This window comes from Canis lupus, chromosome 1 (assembly GCF_003254725.2).
Source record: "Canis lupus dingo isolate Sandy chromosome 1, ASM325472v2, whole genome shotgun sequence".
Taxonomy (NCBI): domain Eukaryota; kingdom Metazoa; phylum Chordata; class Mammalia; order Carnivora; family Canidae; genus Canis; species Canis lupus.
The window spans coordinates 87,054,932-87,076,892 of record NC_064243.1 but is presented as its reverse complement, the minus strand read 5'-3'; the positions used below and the strand labels follow the sequence as shown (position 1 = coordinate 87,076,892).

The 21,961-nt window shown below is 40.9% G+C and overlaps 1 protein-coding gene across 10 annotated transcripts in view; it reads right to left on the bottom strand.

Annotated features, from left to right (window-relative positions):
- TRPM3 (transient receptor potential cation channel subfamily M member 3) overlaps nt 1-21,961 on the bottom strand; it is a 492,887-nt gene that overhangs the window by 73,990 nt on the left and 396,936 nt on the right. For 6 of the 10 annotated variants that reach the window (XM_049092014.1, XM_049092021.1, XM_049092031.1 and 3 more), the window contains 7 exons: nt 18,418-18,468; nt 10,391-10,426; nt 10,086-10,226; nt 7,242-7,271; nt 5,992-6,281; nt 5,112-5,340; nt 2,784-2,951 (listed from right to left, as the gene is read on the bottom strand). In XM_049092014.1, coding sequence (XP_048947971.1) covers nt 2,784-2,951; nt 5,112-5,340; nt 5,992-6,281; nt 7,242-7,271; nt 10,086-10,226; nt 10,391-10,426; nt 18,418-18,468 — 945 coding nt within the window. The remainder of the gene's footprint in view (nt 1-2,783; nt 2,952-5,111; nt 5,341-5,991; nt 6,282-7,241; nt 7,272-10,085; nt 10,227-10,390; nt 10,427-18,417; nt 18,469-21,961) is intronic. The other 4 variants (XM_049092017.1, XM_049092026.1, XM_049092033.1 and 1 more) reach the window with 1 other exon arrangement.

Genomic DNA, 21,961 nt, shown 5'->3' with positions numbered 1-21,961 from the left:
CCATTTGGAGCCATAATAGGATGTTAGTAAAGGCAGCTTGGAGAGTTTCAGGCATGTTGGAGAGTGACATCTTGGGGTAAACTCTAGGAACAGTGGCTTCCCCAAGAGTTGAAACAATGCCCTGGGTCTGTGGACAAGCTGGGACTTTAGTAAACACATCTGGCAGTGCAGGTAAAACAACAACAAAACACCACAGCCTGTGTTGCCTTTATTATTCAGATACATTCCCAAATGATGCATTTTTCAAAAGCATTTTTTTCATGGGTTTAAGTGAAGCATTTTTGAAATTTCATTATTTCCAGCCTAAACAGCTTCACTCATTGATTTTCTTGATTTCTCTTCCCAGAAGTCAGACACTTCCTTTGACTACATTCCTTTAGCAGAATGTAATAGGGTCAAACAGGCACAACTGTACAATATGGATTGGAGAATTTTTGCTGGCTGGATTACTGATGTCAGGTCTGGGAAAGATCTACTAACGGCTACCACGATGAAACTGAGACTCATGTTTGTGTGTAATTTTGGAAAGGCCAAGGGAAAATGTCCCAGTGCAAGAAAGGATATCCTGGTTCCAATATCTTTCCTGTGAAAGGAGTGGAAGTGTCAACAGGTTGGCTTCTCCAGTCCTCTCCAGGGTGAGTGAAGACCAGTGATCCAGCAGTGACAGCACTGTCATTAGGGTCAAGGAAGCTCCACCTTACAGATATTTGCTGCCCAGCCCTGACTCTACCAGCCTACAAGTCTCTTCTTCCCTTCCTCCTAGCTGTTTCTGCCCGTGAGGAAGAAGCCCAGGCAGTATTGCTAAGTGTGCTTTTACTCGGGTTCTTAGGAAACAGCAGCAGGGCCGATTCTCTGGGAAGCAGACTTTGCCCTCAGCTGAGAGATGCATCCTTTATTGTGGATTCTTGAAGGATCAGGTCCTCAAAGCTCTAGATGGAACAGGCGAAAGGAGCTGCTTCCTTTGTTGCTTGAGACCTAACCAGAAAGAATGCTGACTCTGCTTCTAGCTGCCTTCATAGGATCCTTCCCTGAGCCTTGAAGGCCATGTCATACTTGACTTAGGAGGCCCATGCATTATTTTTGGATTCTTTCTGCTATGTCGTAGACCAAACCAACTGAATACCTACATTTGAGACCAAGAAGAAATTCTGCGCACCCATGAGCCTATCAGCCTACAAGCATGGCCAATGGGATCTCAATGCCCGGGTTCTTATTCTGGCTTGCAACTAGTTAGCTGGGTAACCTTGGGCAATTTAACTTCTCTGAGTCTCAGCTTCCTCATCTATAAAATGGGATAATAATAGTACCTGCCACATGGGATTGTTGTGAGGATTCCAAGAGTTAAGTGCACATAAAACAGTTAGTACAGTTACCACAACATTTGCAAACATTTATCAAGGCTTACTGTATACCAGCCCTGGCCTAGAGAATTTACAGGTACACTTCTTAAACTGCAAAACTACTGGTGAGCTAGAATGTTCTTATTCCCATGTTAGAGGTTAAGCAATGGTACCCAAGGTCCCACAGGGAATAGGTGTTGGGGCAGGATTCTGGCTCCAGAATGTAGCCTCTTTACCCTTCTACTAAGGTATTTGATAATGCTCACATTCAATAAATAAGTACTACTACTATTAATATCTCTGTTAATGATTAAAATATCATTCCCTATCCTTGAAGGATTTAGAGGTCAAGATTATGATCGGATCTTTAAGGAAGATAGTCAACTTATTCTATCCCAGAGGCAAGCACTCTGGGACTCATCCACTGGTTTTTATAACAATCCTGAAATGGAAAACAAACATTGGCTTTTATCTCTAGGAGTCAAAAACTGTGAGTGATTAATCAATCCAAAGAGCTGTCAGCTGCATACGCCCTGCTGTACTTGGGGTTGGGATTGTTTCCTTAGGAAGGAAATATTGTTGATCTGGAGGAAAAACAATTCACAGCGTGGTCCCACTAGGATAATAAGGCAAAGGGCCTTTTGTCACCCAAGCAAAACCTTGGTGTTTTTTTGTTTTCTCTCCTTACAGGTTTTTTTTTTTTGGGGGGGGGGTCATCACAGTCTTTGTTCAGGGTGGTGGGGAGGCTGGGCATATTAAGGAAGTCCTACAGAGTTGTTACTTGATGTCTCCAAAACTCTGAAGCCCTGTTTGTGCCTTTAACAGCGTGTGATATTTTTAGACATTGGATACAATCCAGTGGCAGTCACGCTGTCCAGGCGGGGGTTGTGGGAAGCTGTCCCATGCCCAGCTGCCCCCTTCCCCCTACAGAACAAAGCATCCACATTCTATAATTACACCAGGAAGAGCTAATAAAAGCCTTCCATACAAACCTCAAAATTCAATTAGTCCTGCATTTGTGAGCCTGACCCTGAAGACAGACAAAGGCGCAGCATCCGATCACCAGCACAGTTCCAGCCCGGGAAGCTGGCTGTTTCCACCTTGTAGATTGCTTTGCCTTCCTCGTGTGCTCAGGCGGCCACATCACCTGCTTGTTTATAAAGCGTTGCCTGCTTGGAAGACGGAAGGTGTCTTGCTTTTGAATTTCACCAGGTTGTCCTGTGTCACTGACTCTGGCTGAAGGGTTTTGCACAGAAACAGTCCCTGGAGTTATGTCATGTGTGCCTAGAGAAGGCTCTTTTAGAATACCTGGGTCTCAATATTTACACTACAGCATCTGGTGGTGGGCAGTGACCTCAAGCATGACCAAGGCTTAATACATATCAATAGGACAAGTGGATTAGGGTTGCTGTCCCCTGACCCTGACCGTGTAGCTTTCCTTACTGTCAATTCCATGTCCTCTTCATCTTTTTCCTTCGTGGGCTTCTCTGGCTCTTCTGGCTCCTTCTCTTGAAGGTGGATTTCCTGGGCCTGAGACATATAGGGCATGTCGTCTTTGTTCTTGAACTCCAAGCTGAGAATTGAAGGAGGAAGTAGAATTCCCAGAATTACCTAAAGTAATAATAATGATAATAATAATAATCACATTTAAAGGATTAAGATCAGGGCAGTTTTTTTTTGTTTTTTTTTTTTAGAATCAGAGGGCCTAAGGTGGTGTGCACTGTTTGTGTCCTGAGGACCTGCATATGCTAATGCTCAGAGGGTCACTCTTGCCTATCTGAGAACCTTCACACACAGCAGTAGTTCCCCCTGAACTTGGAGAAACAGAGCATTTCTTGCCCAAATTCATCTTACCCAGTTAACACCCATTTTGCATGGGGGAAACTGAAGAAAATGATAGACCCTGCCCTAGGCAAAAGCGGGAAAGGATTCAGATTCTCCTTTAGCCATCAGCACTTGGCTTCATGAAATCGATTCATATGTATGTCCACTGGCATTTATTTGCTAACATGTCAAGTAGAGTTGGTTATGTATCATCCGGTTATCTCTGTAAAGAACCCTGCTGTCCTCAGTTGACCTTGAGGAAGTCCATGTGGGAAAGCATGTTTTCGCTTCAGAGTACTCCCCTGGCATTTGCTACTATACCACAGATACACACACACACACACACACACACACACCCAGTGGGCTCTGTATTCACCATGAGAAGCCCCCTACACAAACACTCTGGGACGTTCAGCACTGAGTTCTTCTCATGTATAAATGACATGCTTCTGCCTCCATGTGATGATAATAAAGACACGGACCCTTCTCATGAGAGGACGATCTCAGCTGCACTTGAATGATAATCCAGGCATGCGACTCGTGCCCCCCAGATCCTCTCCTGCCTCTTTCCCCAATCCTTCAATTGGTTCTGCTGTTCAAGGCCTCTGAATGTGAGCCTCCTTGAAGAAACCACACCAAGGTGAGGGGCCAGAGAGATCCTGAACAGCAAGTGAAAAGGGTCCTGAAGTAATGAGGCAGGACAGCCTGGGCCTGAACACCCACAGGATCTCTGGAGCAGCCAAGGGAGAAGGGAGGGTGGTGACCCTGAAGTCAGGGTGCCTGGCAGGCCCGGGAAGGCTCAGATGGCATGCTGGCAGCCTTCAGGGGACGTGACACCGTGTCCTCTGAGCCGACAGCTGGGTTTGGCGGGCACTATCCGTGTGGCTTGAGAGTCCCCAAGCGCCGCTTCACGGAGCCCTCCTGTGACTTTGGGCCAAGAGCGGCCAAGAGCCCATGGGAAGGGTGGTGTGGGGAGGGCTGTGGTGCCAGCAGGGCGGCCTCAGCACATTGCTCTGGTCTGGTGGCCCTTCTGCTTTGGGCTGGCCACAGAGTTACCTAGGCCAGGTAGTTCCAGGGAAACTTGAGCCTGGCTTCAGATGTAGCAGCTGCAAACTCTAGCCAGAGAAAGCATCTAAAAACGCTCCCTCAATCTTTCCCTCCCATTTTTTTTTTCTTTCTTTTGACTTCTTTTGGTTTAATGTCTTCCTTGTAAAATACTCCAGAAAACATAAGGAAGCAAAGCCACACGTCATCCTGTGTCCTGGACTTTTTTTTAACCCGAGGTAACCGAGGTAACTGCTACACACAATTTACTGTGTATCCTTCCTGGTTACTTAAAAAAATTGTATACAGATATAACTATGCATGGGCATGCTTTAAACAAAACCCCTCACAAATGGACTCAGGCTCTACAGAACTGGACTGCAGCTTGTTTTCCTTCACTTAGGAATAGATCAGGATGATCTAGAAACATCTTCACAAGTAAATCTGTCTCCTTTTTATGTCAGTTTAAAACATTTCTCAAGCATAGCTGGTGAGAGCCAATGTCTCAATGACAAGGTTCAAGGACGGCCAAGGCATTCAGATTTTGCATGGCGGTGACAGGTTGTCTGGTGGGGGGAGGGGTTCCTGACACAGTCTGGCTTGTGCTAGAGTAAATGGTACCTCCTCATAGTATCTCTGTGTGACCATCACCTTTGGATCTTCTGCAAAATACTAATGTCCGGGCATGCTATCTCTAGAGGTTCTGACTTAGCAGATTTTAGAGACTAGTAGACTCTAGTCTCTATATGAAAAAAAAAAAAAAAACCACACACCCCACTATATAGAAGATTCTCCACCCTCTAGAGACAAGAGAATGCCCAGTCCCACTGCAGACTTGATTTGGAAAGCTCCAAACCGACCCTCTGGTCCTCAGAGCCAACAGGGCCTTCTGAGGGCGCTGACCTTGAGGCCTGAGTTCTTGCGCATCCGGAGCCGACCCATCCACATATCTGTGAGCAACATCTGGCTACATGTGTGTGCGATGAAGTCGCGGTGCTTGGCAGCCACAGCAAGCTGCAGACATGTAGCGTTGCTCCAGTTCTTCAGTTCATATGTCAGCAGTTTCATGGCCAGTTGCTCATCCTGCTTGTAGGACTGGTCGAGGAGCTCCACAGCCAGCTGGCCAAAGTCCCTGGAAGACAGAAAGCAAGGAGTTGTCTTTTGGCCATCTTGGAGACTTAGATGATGAAAGTGGGGCCCATTGGCCAAGCCACAAGAGGTGCTTACAGTGTGGTCTTGTTTCTTACACGGTCTAGTCTGTCCATTCCTTCAGTTAGCCAACATCTACTGAGCATCTACTATGTGTTTGGTACTGTGTTTGGAACTGGGGGTGTAAATTAAATAGGACATGGTCCTGGAACTCAAGGACTCCAGTTTAAGGCTATGGATGGGGGAGGCAGACCAAAATATCAATGATCAGAATGCTGCAGGTCTTCTGTGACAGACCTCCTTTCAGATCTGAGCCTTTTCAGTCACAAATATGTGATCTTGGACAAGTTAATTAAACTCTCCCAGTCTCATTTTCTTCAGCTTTAAAATATGCATAATAAGAGGACCTACCTCTTAAGGCATTGAGAGGATGAAATAAACTCTATGTAGCTTTGTGTACTTCTGTATCTAGCACTGTATGCCACAAATGTTAATTATTCATGTCCACCCTTTGTGTGTACCATTGAGGTGACACTGCCTCCACTTAAAGGTGTAGGTAGCTCAGACCTTCTAGTATTTGGGGCCCACCTTCTCTTCTCTTCCCCTGACTACCCCATTTACTGGGCTGGCCAACCTGGAATTGTGGTTCAGCTCCTGGGAGATGTCATCGACCATGTCATTCTCAGAAGCCTCGTGAGCCATGGCTTTGCAGAGCTTACAGGCCACCAGAGCCTTGGCCATGGCCTCCTCGCCATGCTGCCAGAAGAACAGGGCCATCTTCTGTCTCTTCATCAGGACGGCCCACACCATCAGCTCATGGAAAGGGAAAGGGAAGTGGTTGATCTCAGGGTCATCCAAGTCAATGTCCACCTCTTCTTCTCGCTTCTTGGTGGTCTTTCTTCCTCGCCTCAAGGGGACATCATCCTGTAATTTTAGGGAAAAAACATAGAGGTGGAGTTAGAAGCAAATCAAATAAATTTATTAAATAGTTATTTGTTGTATGTCTACTATAGATCCTGGTCTGGGATTGGCACAGAAATGAACTAGCCTATTCCAGCTCTGATTCCAAAAGCACTCATGCCTAACTTTAAAACAAGTTATAATAAGTGCATAAGCACAGCCCTATGGGAACATGCCAGTGCTATATACTTAAATTTTTAAACAGTATTTTTTAATGGACGATTCGCTTTTGTTCCTCCCTCCTTCCCACTCTTTCTTTCTTTCTTTCTTTCTTTCTTTCTTTCTTTCTTTCTTTCTTTCTTTCTTCCTTCCTTCCTTCCTTCCTTCCTTCCTTTCTTTCTTTCTTTCTTTCTTTCTTTCTTTCTTTCTTTCTTTCTTCTTTCTTTCTTTCTTCTTTCTTTTTCTTTCTTTCTTTTTTTTTTTCTATAGGTAAGGCTATTTGTGCCCCATGATGGACAGCATTACCCTTTTCTCTGAAAAGGACAATGACATCCTATATTTGCATAAACAACAATACCCACAAGAACAAAAGATGTGAAAGAGACAATCTATCTCCAGTTTCTACATACTTCTTAGGTGCATTTGTGAAGTATTTCTGGCCTTTGGATCTGTTGTCAGTTGTAAACACCCTGAGTAGCTTTCACTTACTGGAATTTGTATGCTTCCTTGGTTTTCAAGTTAGTATTTCAAGTAGGATTTATTTTCTTGCTTGTAATGCTAATGTAACCTTACGGTGGAATTTTCAAAGCTACTGTGACTTGACCCCCAACACTGGAAAAAATTTTACTTCCTTATTTTAGAAACATGTACTAAACCTTACCAATTTAAAGGATATATATATATATATATATATATATATATATATATAAAATGTGTAATAAAGAGAACGAATAATTGATATCAATAATTTAGGCAAATACTTACCTCCATTCCCAGTAGTTTCAAGGCTTTGGGCTGTTTAAAAAAAATGTTATACATGAAGTTAGATCTTTCTTTATAGAGGTAAGAAAATAATCCTATTATATCTTAACCAGATACTGGAAGAACTATTGTACCATATAGCATGTATTCATTTCACTAAATAAAACATCACAAGAGGAACCCATTTATAGGAATTCCAGGAGAGTTAGAGATTTAATGATTTTGGTGAATCACAGAAAATTAGAAATCTGGTGAGGCATAATGAGATTGTCTAAGGGTAGAGCCCATAGGTTCATAATCTCTTTTAATGGACTAAAATTTCTTCCATCTTCCCAGAACCGTGCTGCTTGGCTGACATCTCCATGACTTCAAACACTTGGGTGAGCCATGAAATGTTCAGTTAAACCATCTGATGTTTCTCAAACCTCTGAAAGACCTCTATTACCTAGAAACTTGGAATATTATTCAGACTATGTGTTCAAACGCTTCATGTCAGCCATCTCTCTATGTGGCTGTCCAGTAGAGCAAGGGTGAGTAAGGCCACAGGGTTGTGTGCTGACTGTGGCAAAAGGTGCTCAGTGACATGGAAAATGTCAGCACATACAGTAGCATCATTGGTCATGCTGGGAATGTGCAAAATAGCCACAGGCCAAGACGGGGAGAGAAGGCAACTCAGCAAATTACAGAACTTGATTTATATCTAACAAGTGGAGATACAAAATTACATCTCAGGGATCAGGAATCCCAATTCTGTGTCTTAAGTGTCACAGAATGGTTGAGTGCTATCTTGGAAGCTGTTTGGGTAAAAAATAAGGTTACAGCACTTACCATTCTTTCAAATTTTATTTGACCGTTCAGGTAGAAATAGCCTGAATCTTGCCTCTCTCCCTTTCTTTCCCTTCCAGCTTCTAAAGCCACCACCAGTTTGAAATTTGTGTGATTTTTATTTCTTATTTATCCGTTTTTGGTGTTTTTAGAGTGGTCTTCCAGCACCACCAAATACTTTCATAATCAGAAGATAAGCTTTGTTAAATGTAAAAATCATGCCCACCACCAGCGAGACTAACAGTTTTCAATATGTGGTCCAGGAATCATGTGATCCTTTCTGGAGCTCTGTGAAGTCAAAGGTGTTTCCCTAATAGTACTAAGATGTTACTTGGTTTTGACACCGTGCTAACATTGGCAATTATGGTGCAAAAGCAGTGGTGAGTAAAACTGTTGGGGGCCTTAGCAGGAATGAAGGCAGTGGCACCAAATTTCACTAGCTGTCTTTAGATTCCACTGTTATGCACTTGAAGTTTAAAGACAAACAAAAGACCAGTTGTATTCCAGAAGTCCTTGATGAGGCCTAAAAAAATATTAACTTTATTAAATCTCTACCCTTGATACTAAAAAAATGTCTTCTTACTATTTTGAGGGATGAAATGGGAAGTATGCATAAAACACTTCTGCTACATACTGAACTATGATGGGTCATCCTGAGGACAAACATGCAGTTATTTGGATTATGGCCACATTGTTTCATGGGTGATCTACTTGAAGGAATACTGGCAGACAAACTATGGTTTATTTAGACTTGGACATTTGGCAGACATTTTTGGAAATGGCCAAAGTGGGGATGTCATTTCAAGGAAAATAATTGATGGCATTTGTTGCCAATGGCAAAGTTTTTCCAAGCAGAAATTAGAAAAAATTAGATTTTTTGGAAAACTTGTATATTCTTCCCCCCATAATCTTGACAGTTTTTCAGACTTTTCAGATGAGATTGGAGATGACACTAATGAAGGTGAGTTTTTGAAATTGTTTAATGAAATTGTCAACCGTCAGAAGATCTGCATAACTCAACAAACCAGGATCGTACAATGACCAATCTACGATGTTACAATATCCATACAAAGTGTAAGATCAATTAATGCATTTTAAAGTAGCAGAGTATGAAAAGTTCTTTGAAATTATTTCAGATTTTGTGTTGCAACTAATCTTTAAGAAATTGCCAATTAAGTTTTGATGTATGTAGCATCAAAAAAGAATATAATTATTTGTAAAAAGTATTAAAATACTCTTTCCTTTATATATATGTATTTACCATATTTGTCACATATTTGTCACATATTTGTATGAAGTCAGATTTTCTTTGTATACTTCAACCAAAACATCTGGCAACACACTAAGTGCAGAAGTAGATATGAGAATCTAGCTGTCTTCCATTAAGCCAGATATTACAGAAATATGCAAAAAATGTAAAACAGTTCTACTCTTATTGCCAATTTTTGTTTTTGAAAATATAGTTATTTTTCATAAACATGTCTTTTACGTTAACATGTAATGAATGGGCTTCTTACAGTTAAAATAAATTGATATTAATCATTAATTAATAAATACTGTTAAGTCTTTAATTTCTAACATGATAATATCGATAGCTATTATCCCTAGACCAAAAACCTTGAAAGTTACGAGGTAGGTAAGATTAATTTGAATTTCATTATTATTCCCTGATTAAGGCTCACTCCCAGTGCCAGTTTCTGATTATTTATTAATTTATAGCTTCTGATTTCAATTGGAGCTAGTGAGGAAAAGAAAGGTGTGTATCACCCAATAAATTGCTTGCTTTCTTTTCTTTCTTTCTTTCTTTCTTTCTTTCTTTCTTTCTTTCTTTCTTCTTTCTTTCTTTCTTTCTTTCTTTCTTCTTTTTTTTTTTAAACAGATTTGATGGAGGAGGGAAGAGGTGAGTGGCCCAGTTGCCTTCTTCTCTGATCTCCCCCTTGGAGATAACGAAGCCACATCCCAAATGGGTCGTGCCCTAGTCCCCCCAGGAGTCCAGAAAGGAGAATTTGCTGCAAAACTCACCCTCTTAGGGCCAAAGAGATTGTGGTAGAGCGTCCGGAAGCGCTTGCGTGTGTAGTTGCAGCGGTAAGCCCCGCCCATCAGGTACTCGATCACTAGGCCGATGTCAATCAGGCTGATTCTGTAGTCCGGGGGCAGGTTCCCCTATGACGGATGGAACGAAACACACACACACACACAAACAAATCCAAAAGACAGAGTGGTTTACTAGGGATTCTATGCCATGTGTTCTGTAACTATTTTAGAGTAAAAAAAAAAAATAATTGAGAAACATATGAATGTATTATTATGCTGGTTAATTAATTCACCTTAAAATAGATCCAACCGAAACCTGGATATTCTCGCTTGGAAAGAAGACATAAGTTAAATAAGAAGATGCAGTAATCGTCGGCAATAACAGAAAATCAAAATATTTATTCAAGTCTTCAGCTGGGGAGAAAAAAACACCAGTGTAGCAGAAAGAAAGACAAGGCTTGACATGGCAAATGCTATGAGTCCGAGCCACTAGCAACTGGGTTCCCCAGATGTCCCACGGGCCCACCTCGCTGCTCTGCCTCTGACCCAGGCTTGTTACTACTCTCTTGTTGATCATTTACTTCCTCACACTCCCTAAATGAAGACTCCTTCCAGAAGATGATTGTTATTACCAGGGCCTGCAGCAGGTGGGATATACTTAGAGTTCCTGGATAAAACCTCTATTAACAATGAAAAAAAGGTAGCACCTTTTTCATAAAAGGAGAGTGGATGGATGCCAGCATGAGGTCATTTATGAACACCCTTGTGGTTAAAGAGAAAGAGGGTGGTATAAGAAGAGATTTTATCAAGGGAATATTAAGGAGGTTTAGGTCTTTAACTTAAAGACTGAGAGTTACAGGGTTTTAGCTGCTTGCATAGATAGATGCAAAAACGTCAAAAGGGCTCTCTATAGGGTCTAAGGAATATATTTGCTCTGCTAGGCCAAGGAGAAGTTAATTCTATTTGTGGGAAGCTCTGAGAGGGCAGTGAATTCCAAAGGGTGCGAATAATTAACTCACTGTCTGGTTTAGTTCCTTGATGCAGGAGCCCGCTCTAGGTGATGAATTGGCAAGGATACCGCACACTGTATCCTTGGATATATTTTGGAGAGGCATGAGGGCTTTGTCTACTTTTGTCTTTAATGAAGAACCCACCCCGGATGCTGTGTGAGCTTTCTGACCCTTCACAGAAGTGGCTCATAACCGTGGTGCTGGCTCTCCAACTTCGGTGGCATCAGAATCACCTGGGGAATTTGGTGACGGTGCAAAGGACTGGCCCTTGTCCTGCTTCAATGTTTGGGCTTTTATGCTTTACTAGCTCTCCAGGTGATTTTGATATATACCAAAGTTTTGCTAAATAAGATTGTTCAGGTGGGCTCACACGGTGGAATAGGAAAATTCACAGTATATATAATCACTGCCATTGGGAAGTCACCTTAAACTGTGTTGCAAAACTGAGGGTGGGTTTTCCATTATTCTTACTCAGCTTTGCTATGGTCAACAGCATCTCTTTGAAGCGGATTCCGGGTTAGAGGTGGTCTACTGTATCCTTCCATCAAACCTGTATCTTTGTTTTATTGATCTTTGAATCCCCTTTATTGCCTTTTATAGTGACTGGTGTGAGGCAGGCATTCAGGATGTTTCCGTGAATGCCTGCAGACATTTAGGGAAATTAGTTTCACAATTTTTACTAGGGAATGAGTAAAACAGTGAAATTAATTGCTGTGGCTAGGATCCAGTCTCAGTTTCGGGGTTTTCAGTATCGGGTTGTTTGTTAGTAACACAACTAACCAGCCACAGGCAGTGAGTCATCCTATTTGGGATAGCCCCACGTCACTGTGGGAATTGGACTTGGAATACACTGATTGCTCTATTGGTATTTAGAGGAACAAAGGGCGGGCAGCTAAGACACCAGCCATAGCCTAGGAGAGCCTTGTGCTACTCTTTAGACTTGCTGGCTGCCCCCGACAGTTCCTAGCCCTGCCCATCGGGTTCGACCTCTCTTTCGGCTCATTTGAGCCAGCTGAGCACAACAGGACAGTGTGAAGACTGTCACACTTGCAATGTGAAGAAGTTTGAGGCACAGATCCTTCCCATCCTTGACCTTGGCTCATCAGAATCCCATCTGAAGCGTCCCTTCATAAAAATGGTCTTATTCTCCTCCCCACCATGTGCAGAATTTCACCATCTCCTCGGAGGACTAGCTCATCGATCTAACTCAATAGGCAAGTGAAGCTACCCTTGAGTTGTCAGAAAAGGCCAACTGACTTCTTTAGGCAAAGCAGGGCAAAAACATAGGAAAGGGAATCTGGAGAGTAACCTTTCACATATTGCCCTTTCCATAAACATTAAACCAAGTTTAGAAATATTATTCATGCAACTGCTTTTTTTTTTCCACTGTTGTGGGGCAGGTTAACAAGGCTGCAAGTTGCTATGTCAACGGGCTGTACCTGACAGGCCTCTTATTTCGAGAGTTGACGAGGCTGAGAGCCTGGACAAGCCTGGGTCGGCCTGGCTGCCTCCTAACATCTGCATTTGGCTCCTACAAGGATGACCTGCAGAGGATGCCCCACATCTATTTTATTTTCCTGGGCGTTGTGAAGCAGCCAGGGTAAAGAACACTGGCTGTGAATTACCTGCCCTGAGTCTCTTTCTGTCCATGCATCATAATCAACCAGTTTTCCTAAAGGCCTCAGTTTTCTTCCCTGTAAAATAGGTAGAACTTGAAGGCCTCTATGGTCTCTAATGCTCAAGTACCAGGATTCAGAAAAATCCCTACTGAGATTTAGCGTGATGCTATTGAAAAGGAGTCATCCAAGTCTATGAATTGGTGCCTATTTTTAATCCTGTAAGAATTTCCTAAATTTTAAAAGTGAGTAACAGCGAACCTAACACATCTATATTTTCTTTTAGGACACCTATGTGTGAACATCAGTTTGAACTCTAAGAATAAGACAGCAGTATTGCTTGAAGGCCAGTAGTGAGTGGCAATAATTATGCTTTCAGATTGTCTATAAGACTGGAGGTTATTAGGAAAGTGATAATGGTAAAGTTCAAAATACTAAAAATTTGAGAGGGGCAAAGAACACATTTTTTGTGTGATTTTATTCATTAAGAGTCTTTAGGCTTACATACTACCAAAGAAGGTGCTGGAATCTTTTTTTTTTTTTTTGTCGGAACTTCTGTAAAGTTTGATTATTTTGAAGTGATTTGTATGTGATCTGGTCTCAAGTCAGAGAAGGGATTCCGTGAACATTCTGGGTTCTGTCCAGCTTTGAGCAGAGGCCTTGGACGAACTGGCCTGCCTTCTGTTTGACCACAAGGGGGCGATGTTCACCTGACTGAAGCCTATGACAGCATTTACCTGCCTGGACTGTTTTCTATGTGTAATAAGGGGATGTAAATGAATATAGCAGATTGAAGGATTTGGAAATCAGGAGAGAGTCAAATGCCCTTGTTAAAGTGATATCTGGAGGAGGGAGAGCTTACTTTACCACGTAATGTGTTTGAAGGAGTGATTGCATCTGTTCTTTTTTTTTTTTTCCTCCCCCAGAGGCTTTGAAAGCAGAGACATTAAGGGAAATTAGTTTCACAATTTTTACTAGGAAGAATGGAACCCTTTTGGGGAAGAAGAAAGAAATTTCATAAAATTAATAAAATCGGATACAATTTCAGCCTCTTGTGATAACTGCGTCCTGGATGAACTCTGAAGGGGATGGCAACACTGGGGCATGTCTGATGCGCTAGGCTGACGGCCTCGGCCACCTGTGACCTTAGATGTCACAGGTGCAGAGAACAGCCCACAGTACGACCCCACAGTGGGAACAGCACTGGGCTGGACTGTGGTCCTCGCTCTGCCTCTCTGTGACCCTGGGCAGATCACTACCTTTCTCTTTACCTCAATTCACACTCAAGACAGGCACTTTGGACAGAGTTACTTCAAAATTCATGCCTTTTTCTAGAGCGTCAGTTGTCTGGCCACTATCTGGCAGGTGGCTCTCATTTCTATGCTGTCTGGTCCCTGGGCAAAGGTTGTTGTCCGGAGCTCGCAGGGTTGGAGTAGTTTCCTCTTATCACCTCTGAAATATGGTTAGGGGAGCCGAGGGCTCAGAGACAGGGATGGTAAAGGGCTAGACAGGGATGGTGTGGTGCTCATCACATCCACCTCTTTTGGAAAAAGCAGAGAAAGTGAACAGCACCTCGCATACCACAGGTAATATCCAGAAATCTTCTGGAGGAGTCTTCCTTTGCTTGGGTGCTTTTCAAATAGGAAGCCAAAAATAACACTGGAGTAATTTCTGTTATTCTTTCCTCCGTCTTTCGGCCATTGCTTTGGTAATCGGTAATGCCTGAACACTTATGTCCCATTTCATGCCTCAAGAACATATGGCAAGCCATGTGACTCAAACAATTCAATCCACAGGGTAAAACAGAGAAGCATGGCACTCTTGGTAGGTACAGTCTGACAATGTGAAAACGTTGTCTCCTTTCCTCGTGCCATGAGCCAGTACTCTGAAGCTGAGTTTTAATCCATGCCATCCTAAAGATGACTTTGAATTAAAAGCGTAGTTTAAATGTATGTATTAGATCTGCTCTTCTAAATATATTCCTTTTCAGGAGTCAGCTCATGGTATCATTATCAGATCTCAGCTGTGTAGGGAAACACATTTCATGGAAACTTACAACAAGCCTTCCAGACAAGATTGTTTCCTTCTGATGTATGTAAGGTGTAAAACGATTGCTGGTTGTTAGGTTTACCATGGAAGGGTGGGGAAAAGACTATTCTGGTGGAAGTTCCTGGAAAAGAGGACATTCCCTCAATGTCTGCCATGGTTATAGACAAGGCAATCTTTTAAGAAATAAAAATTCTTTTGCAAATCTACATGAATTTGGCAGATGGGATTATGAAAATGTCCTTTCTTTATCTAAAGAGTGTCTGAAATGCTTCCCTCTCTACCCTTCATTCTACAAAGCTCTGGGTCTTACTTCCCATATGAATGAATTTTAAACTATCATAATTTGACAACTATTTCTATATAGTACTCAAATATCACCCTTCCTTAGTGGGGAATGATAGTACAGGTAATCTGAAGTATTAGCACATTTAAGTTAAGAAAGAAAAACTAGTACTTTAAAACATATAGAGGCACAAATCGAGCAGACAGTTAGCTTCTAAAAATGGCAAGTTAGATTTCACGGAAAAGCAGACAGACTGGGGCCACTCTGGATTAATGTAGCATTGGTGCATCCAATGGATTTATGCAAGAAAGCAGTTCAGGGAATTGGGTTGGCCTATATCATTTAAAATTTCTGATTAATGCTGTATAACCAACTTTTTACCTCACTGCTCCTCAATAATTTGAGATTCAGTTCTCCAAATTCAGCTGTTTGATTTCAAAGGAGAGTTGGACTTGGAAATACCATGCTGTTAATGTGGGACTGTCTAGTGATTCCTAAATGCATTCCCTGGGTTCCTAAGAGTTACTTGTATTCAATTTTACAGACATATCATCAAACACTATATTTAAGATTCAGAACTATGTTCTTAATGTAGGAGTAGCATTTCATACCAGGGTTTATCACCACTGGTTAATATTTTTTTTTTTTTGTCACAGATCACATCAATCAATATGTAACGTAAAGGTCCTATAATCATAGAGCACAAAGCACATGCTAATTATCAAGTCGCTTAATTTTGAAAATTGCTTAAACTGTCCAAGATTTTTCTTAGCATTTTAAACCTAGCTTTTGTAGACTTTTGTATATCGCATTGGTCTCAATTGCTGGAAGTCATCTGGAACCATCTGAGGAAGATGTAACCAATATTAAGTTCTCTTAAGAAGACACAGAGACCTCTCATCTTTAGCTTCCTTCTTCCATATAACATGTGGCTCCAGTGGTTATACCTTCTTGCGGTCCAAGTCAGGGGCTTATCTTTATCAAAGAAGTAACTGGAAGTCTGCTTTTCCTATTCCTCTTTCTTCCCAAGGGAAGAAACTAAACATAGGCTGGCTGTTTCTCCTCACCTTATTGGGAGTCTCTTTTCCCAGGTAAAAGGACAAATGGTTCCTAAGCCAGTTCAGAAACTATCCTGGATCATTTGTGATCACTTTCTCCAGTCACTAAATCAGTACGTAAATGAATCCTTACATGTTTTTGCTCTAATATTTGGATCACACTTGAAAGAAAAATAAGCCCACTCCTAATACTCCTTCCTCCCACATCCTTACCATGCCATTCTTTCTTGTTAGTGTATATTACTTTTGAAGTACATCTTTAGTCAAGAAGTTTAAAAAAAAACAACCCTATCTTAAAAATACATGCCTTCTAATGCAAGTGATACAAGCAAATATAAGAGGCAGTGAACAGGATTTCAGAAGGGAGATGTTGCAAAGCAGAGCCCTACAAGGAAAAGAACCTTGTAGGAGGGATTTTGATCATTTACACTCAATGAAATCTAACTGCAAAAAATCCCTTTGAAAATCAGGCAAGATATTGAGAAACTGGGGGGTGGAGGTGAATCAGTGACTCTATTTGAAGTCTCAGATTAGCCAATGGCTGAGATTGAAGGATGTAGCTGTCTCTTCAGAAAGTCTCATAGTTCCTGCAGTGACATAGTGTAGCTCAAGGTGATGGGGGAGATAATATCTTATTTATTATTTAAAAACTCTGTTGTATACAAGCAACAAATACCTTGGCAAAAAATATGTTAGATGAGTATGCTTACTCTTTCTAGATACTTCCCCCTCTTTAGTTTCCAGGCAATTCTAAGCCATGATAAATGGCCCAAAGTTAGAAGACTTGAGGGTAAGAAGAGTGGCTCTGGTGAGTGCAGGTGTGCTTATGGCTCGAAAGGGGGCAAATCGGGAAAAGGTGTGATCTTGGTAAAATGGTGGTTGGGTTGGAAGTACAGATGGCACAGCATCTAAGGCTTCATCCACTCACCCAGATGAAAAAAAGCCTTTAGTAAGATCATGTAGAGATGAGAGGAAGGTTCCTAAGAGCCAGCAGAAGGTTTTTTTTGTATGTTTTTCGGAGCTTTTATCCATTACTAGCAAAGGTCTAGCTGGTTAATAGAACATTCTAAGCAGCCCCAGGACCTTTACTTGGTCTTTCAAGGGAAAATTAAAAAGTGGCTACAGAATACCTGGGGGAAGTTCTAGACAATGACTCCATATGAGATGAAGGAATTGTACTCTATTTTTGACCTTACTTTGTAGCTATCTCTGAGTATGTGCTACGGGCTTTGGTGAAGAATTGCTACCGTCTGGTGGGTGGGTGTGCCTACATGTGTTGTAGGGGTGGGAAAAGTGCCCCCATCTATTTCCTCCTTTGGAGCTAAAACAACAGTCTCTGGGAATGCTGTCAAAGGTTCAGAATGAAGTTACCTCTGAGAGAGACTGAATGGGGCAAAAGAACCAACAGTTGGCTAGGATTAAACATACTTCCTTGCACCTCACTCTTCTCATCTATAAGTGGGAATCACACTGCATAATAATAATTTTAAAAATACTAATTCTACTTCATAGAATTATCATGAAGATGAAATGAACTGAGATGTACAGAAAGCTTAGGTTAGTGCCATGCACCTGGTCATCCTGGTCATCACTAAAGGTTTGGTACTATTTTGTTGCTGTTAAAAAAGGATCTGAGTTTGAATTCCACCTCTTCCCTAAGCATTATTAATACAGTTCTCACCTCCTTACATTTCAGCCTCGGGATCTGTAACATAGGAATAATTCTCCTTGATCCAAACCTCCTGGCTTTTAATTTTTATTTATTTTTTACCCCATTGGGTTAGATGATAAACATGAAAAAATATACTGGAAAAAATAAAGTGTTAGAAGAATAGAAGGCACATGTGTGTTTTAGTCTCTGATTCTCCAAGATGTTTTGAGCTATGTTTCCTTCGCTCCGTGTAATGTTAGAAGCGACAGTGACGCGTGGCATCAGGAGCTGGTGCATGAAAATACCTCCTCTGGTTAGTCAGACAACATGGAAAACCAACTCCCCAAACAGTGAGGGGCATATGGAAGAAAACAGGCAATGGCATAAATCCACACAGCATGGGGCAAAGCTATCCAAAAACATTAGGAATTGTGCTCTCCAAAAACATTGTGTCCAATGAAAGCATCTAAAACCACAGCTGCATTGTAAGCAGAGATGTCATCGTTAAAAGGCAACACACACACGCGCGTCCTGAAATGAGGGGTCTCGCGGGGACAGGAACTCGCTGGCAGCTCATGCAAAACAGAGGCGCTTTCTAATTACAGGAAGCAGTCAAGACAGGGCCTCCGACCTGCAGTCGAGAGGGTTCTTACCTTTTTGACATCCCTGACCAAGTGGTACAATGTATTTGAGGGCCCATGTCTCTGAAAACAATAAAGAAGAATCAAATGGTTTTGCTGGTCAGGGGCTCTCATTGGTAAGGCAGGAAGGATCTGGAAGGAAGGGTTCTGGCCAGTGGAGGGGGTGCAGTTCTTTAAGATGAACCTTGTTCTAGTTGCTCAGTTGTACCTGTCTTTTCTAAACAAACACGCTGGCAGATTTTTGGATTGTGGTTCCTCAAGAAAAAGTGTTTGAGGTTCTAGGTTCAAACTTTATAAAGGAGCTTGTCAACTCTGTTGACAACTGGGCCAAAAGATCATTTAAGGGGTTAGTTTTGAGGCAGGGGAGAGACAAAAAGGCCAATTTACAGCACTGGAAATACACTTTGGCACACTGCTGATCACAACTTGTTTATTACCCAGAATGACTGAGAAATTGTCCAAAATGGGTTGGCAAATTTTTCTATAAATGGCCAAAGAGTCAATCTTTTAGACTTTTGGGTCATACAGTTTTCATTACAACTGCTCGACTCTGCCATTATGCAAAAGCAGGCAGAGGCAATATGTAAACAAATGAACCTGCCCGTGTTTCAATAAAACTTTACTTATAAACACCAAAAGAGAATCAAATTTCATATAATTTTAATATGTCACAAAATATTCTTCTAGTGATTCCTTCGATCATTAAAAAATGTTTTACAAACACTTTTAGCTTGCAGGCCATTAAAAAACAGGCAGTGGGCTGGATTTGACTCTTGGGTAGCAGTTTGCTCAAATTTAGTCAAAAGAAAAAGCCACAGGATCTTTGTGGGAAAAGAGAGGCTAATATGAAGTGACGTACCATCCTGTTGTTTTTCAGGAATAGGAATGCTTGATAAAATACAGGATGCCCAGTGCAATTTGACCTTCAGATACATAAGAAATAATTTTTAGTATAAATATATCCTAAATGTTTCATGGGACATGCTCATTTTAGAAATTACTCACTGGCTACTTGGAATTCACGTTTAGCTGGGCATCTTATATTTTTATTTGCAAAATCTGGTGCTCCTACTGGAGAATCTCAAACAGTGATGGCAAATCCTTCAGCGCTGTGGGAACATATTCAGGTATGGAGATAATTCCTGTGTATTTCCTCAGCTATCTGCCCATTCTTGCAACATACTTCTCAGAATTCTTTTTCCTCTGAGAAATGCAGTCTGATATAGGGATTAAACACACAGACTCCAGGATCAGAACGCCTGGCTCCCCACCTGGCTCTGTTGCCTACCGGCTTTGACCACGTGCAAGCTCCTTATTATTACTGAGGCCATTCAAAGTCCCATAATTCTTCTTGACAGAGGACTCCAGTTGATTTAGGTGATGAAGTCTATTGGCCTTTCTTATAGAATTTTCCTACTGACTTCTTTCCAATCATTGGAATAAATATATTACCTTGATTCTCTAACTGATATGCAAGGAATTAAACTGTATTTTATTTCATTTATTTTCCTGAAAACCCCATTATTCTTTTTTTTCTCTAGTTTTGTTAATAAATAATTGAATAGGACATTGTGTAAGTTGAGGTGTAAAATGAGATTTGTTTATCACAATAATGTTAGTTAACACATCCTTCACTTAACATAATTACAATTTTGTTGTTGTTATGGTGAGGACATTAAAGCTCTAATCTAATGGCAACTTTCAATTATACATTATAGTGTTGTTAACTATAGTCTTCATGCTGTAGGTTAGATCCCTGGAGTTTATTCATCCTGTAACTGAAAGTTTATACTCTTTGACTAGAATCTCCCATTTTTCCCACCCCTCAGCCCCAAATATTTCGAGGATCCTCCACATTGTATTTTTATATCTGGCTCCCTTTTCAAATATTAGTTGACCTTATACATATGTGTTTATTGCTGGGCTTTCAATTCTGTTCTGTTGGTGTTTGTGTCTATTTTTATGCCAGTACCATACTGTCTTGATTACCATAGCTTTGTGAAATAGTTTGAAATCAGGAAAGGTGATGCTTCTACCTTTGTTGTTTCTTAAGATTGCTTTGGATATTCAGGGTCCTTTTTGACTCTATGTGAATTTTAGCTTTATCTATTTCCATGAAAAAGTGCCATTGGCATTTTAAAAGGTATTGCATTGAATCTATAAAAGGCTTTGGGTGATATGGTCATCTTAACAATATCAATACTTCTAATCCATGAATGTGGGCTATCTGTCCACTTATATCTTCTTTAATTTCTTTAATCAATGTCTTATGATTTTTGCTTAATAAATCTTGTACTTCTTGGTAAAATTTATCCCTAAGTGTTTTATAATTTTTGATGCTATTCCAAATGGGATTGTTTTATTCAGATAGTCCACTGTTAGTGTATGGACATGCAACTGCCTTTTGTATGTTGATTTCATATCATGAAACTCTACTGGATCCATTTATTAGTTCTAACAGGTTTTTTGTTTGTTTGTTTTTGTTTGTTTTTGTTTTGTGTGTGTGTGTGTGTGTGTGTGTGTGAAGTCTTAGGGATTTTCTATATACCAGATAAGGTTGTTAGCAAAGACCAGCTTACTTCTTCCTTTCCAAATTGGATGCTTGTTTTTCCCTGTCTCCCTCCCTATTGAGAGGATATGAATTTGTCTCTCATTCTACTAATGTTATGTTCATTTATTGATTTGCACAGATTGAACCATCCTTGCATTTAGGGGTGGAATCCCATTTGGTCATGGTGTATGATCTTTTTAATGGGTTGTTGAGATTATCAAGATATCAAGATTGAGAAATCTTGTACCTATAGTCATCAGGGAGATTGGCTTATAGTTTTATTTTCTTGTAGTGTGTTTATCTGGCTTTAGTGTGAGTACAACTTTGGCCACTTAAAATAGTTTTGGGAGTATTGCCCCCTCTTCAAATTTTTTGAAAAGTTGGACAAGAATTGAGGATAATTACTTAAATATTTGGTAGAATTCATCTGTGAATTCTATCCACCTACTCCTGGACTTTTCTTTGTTGGGAGGTTTTTGATTACTAATTCAATCTCCTTACTTGTTATTGGTCTGTTCAAATTTTTCTATTTCTTCATGATTCACATTTGGTTAGTTGCATGTTTCTGAAAATTTATCCATTTCTCCTATAGCTAATTATTGATCTTTTGGTGAGGATAGAAACTGGGGCCTCCTACGCTATTATTTCAGTCTATTATTCTTGCTGAAAGTGTCACTGTGAAAAACCAAGAAAATTTGCAGAGAAAACAGAAATCTGGAGCTACTCTGCTAACCTATCTTCTAGTTCCAGCAGCAAGAACAAGATAGAGCCAGTGTGGTACCACCTAATACCCACTAAGGCTGGGGAGAGGTTAATAATCTCCATCTCATTAGAGCTGTGGGTGGTGGGACAGAGAAGCATTGTGACAAATGAAAGGAAGAATAACCTCTAAGACAGAAGTGTTGGTTCAGTACTGGCTTTCTTCTTTACTTAGGAGTTTTGTGACCTTGAATGAACCAATTCAATTCTTGGCCTTAGTTTTCTAATCTGTAAAACGGAGGAAAA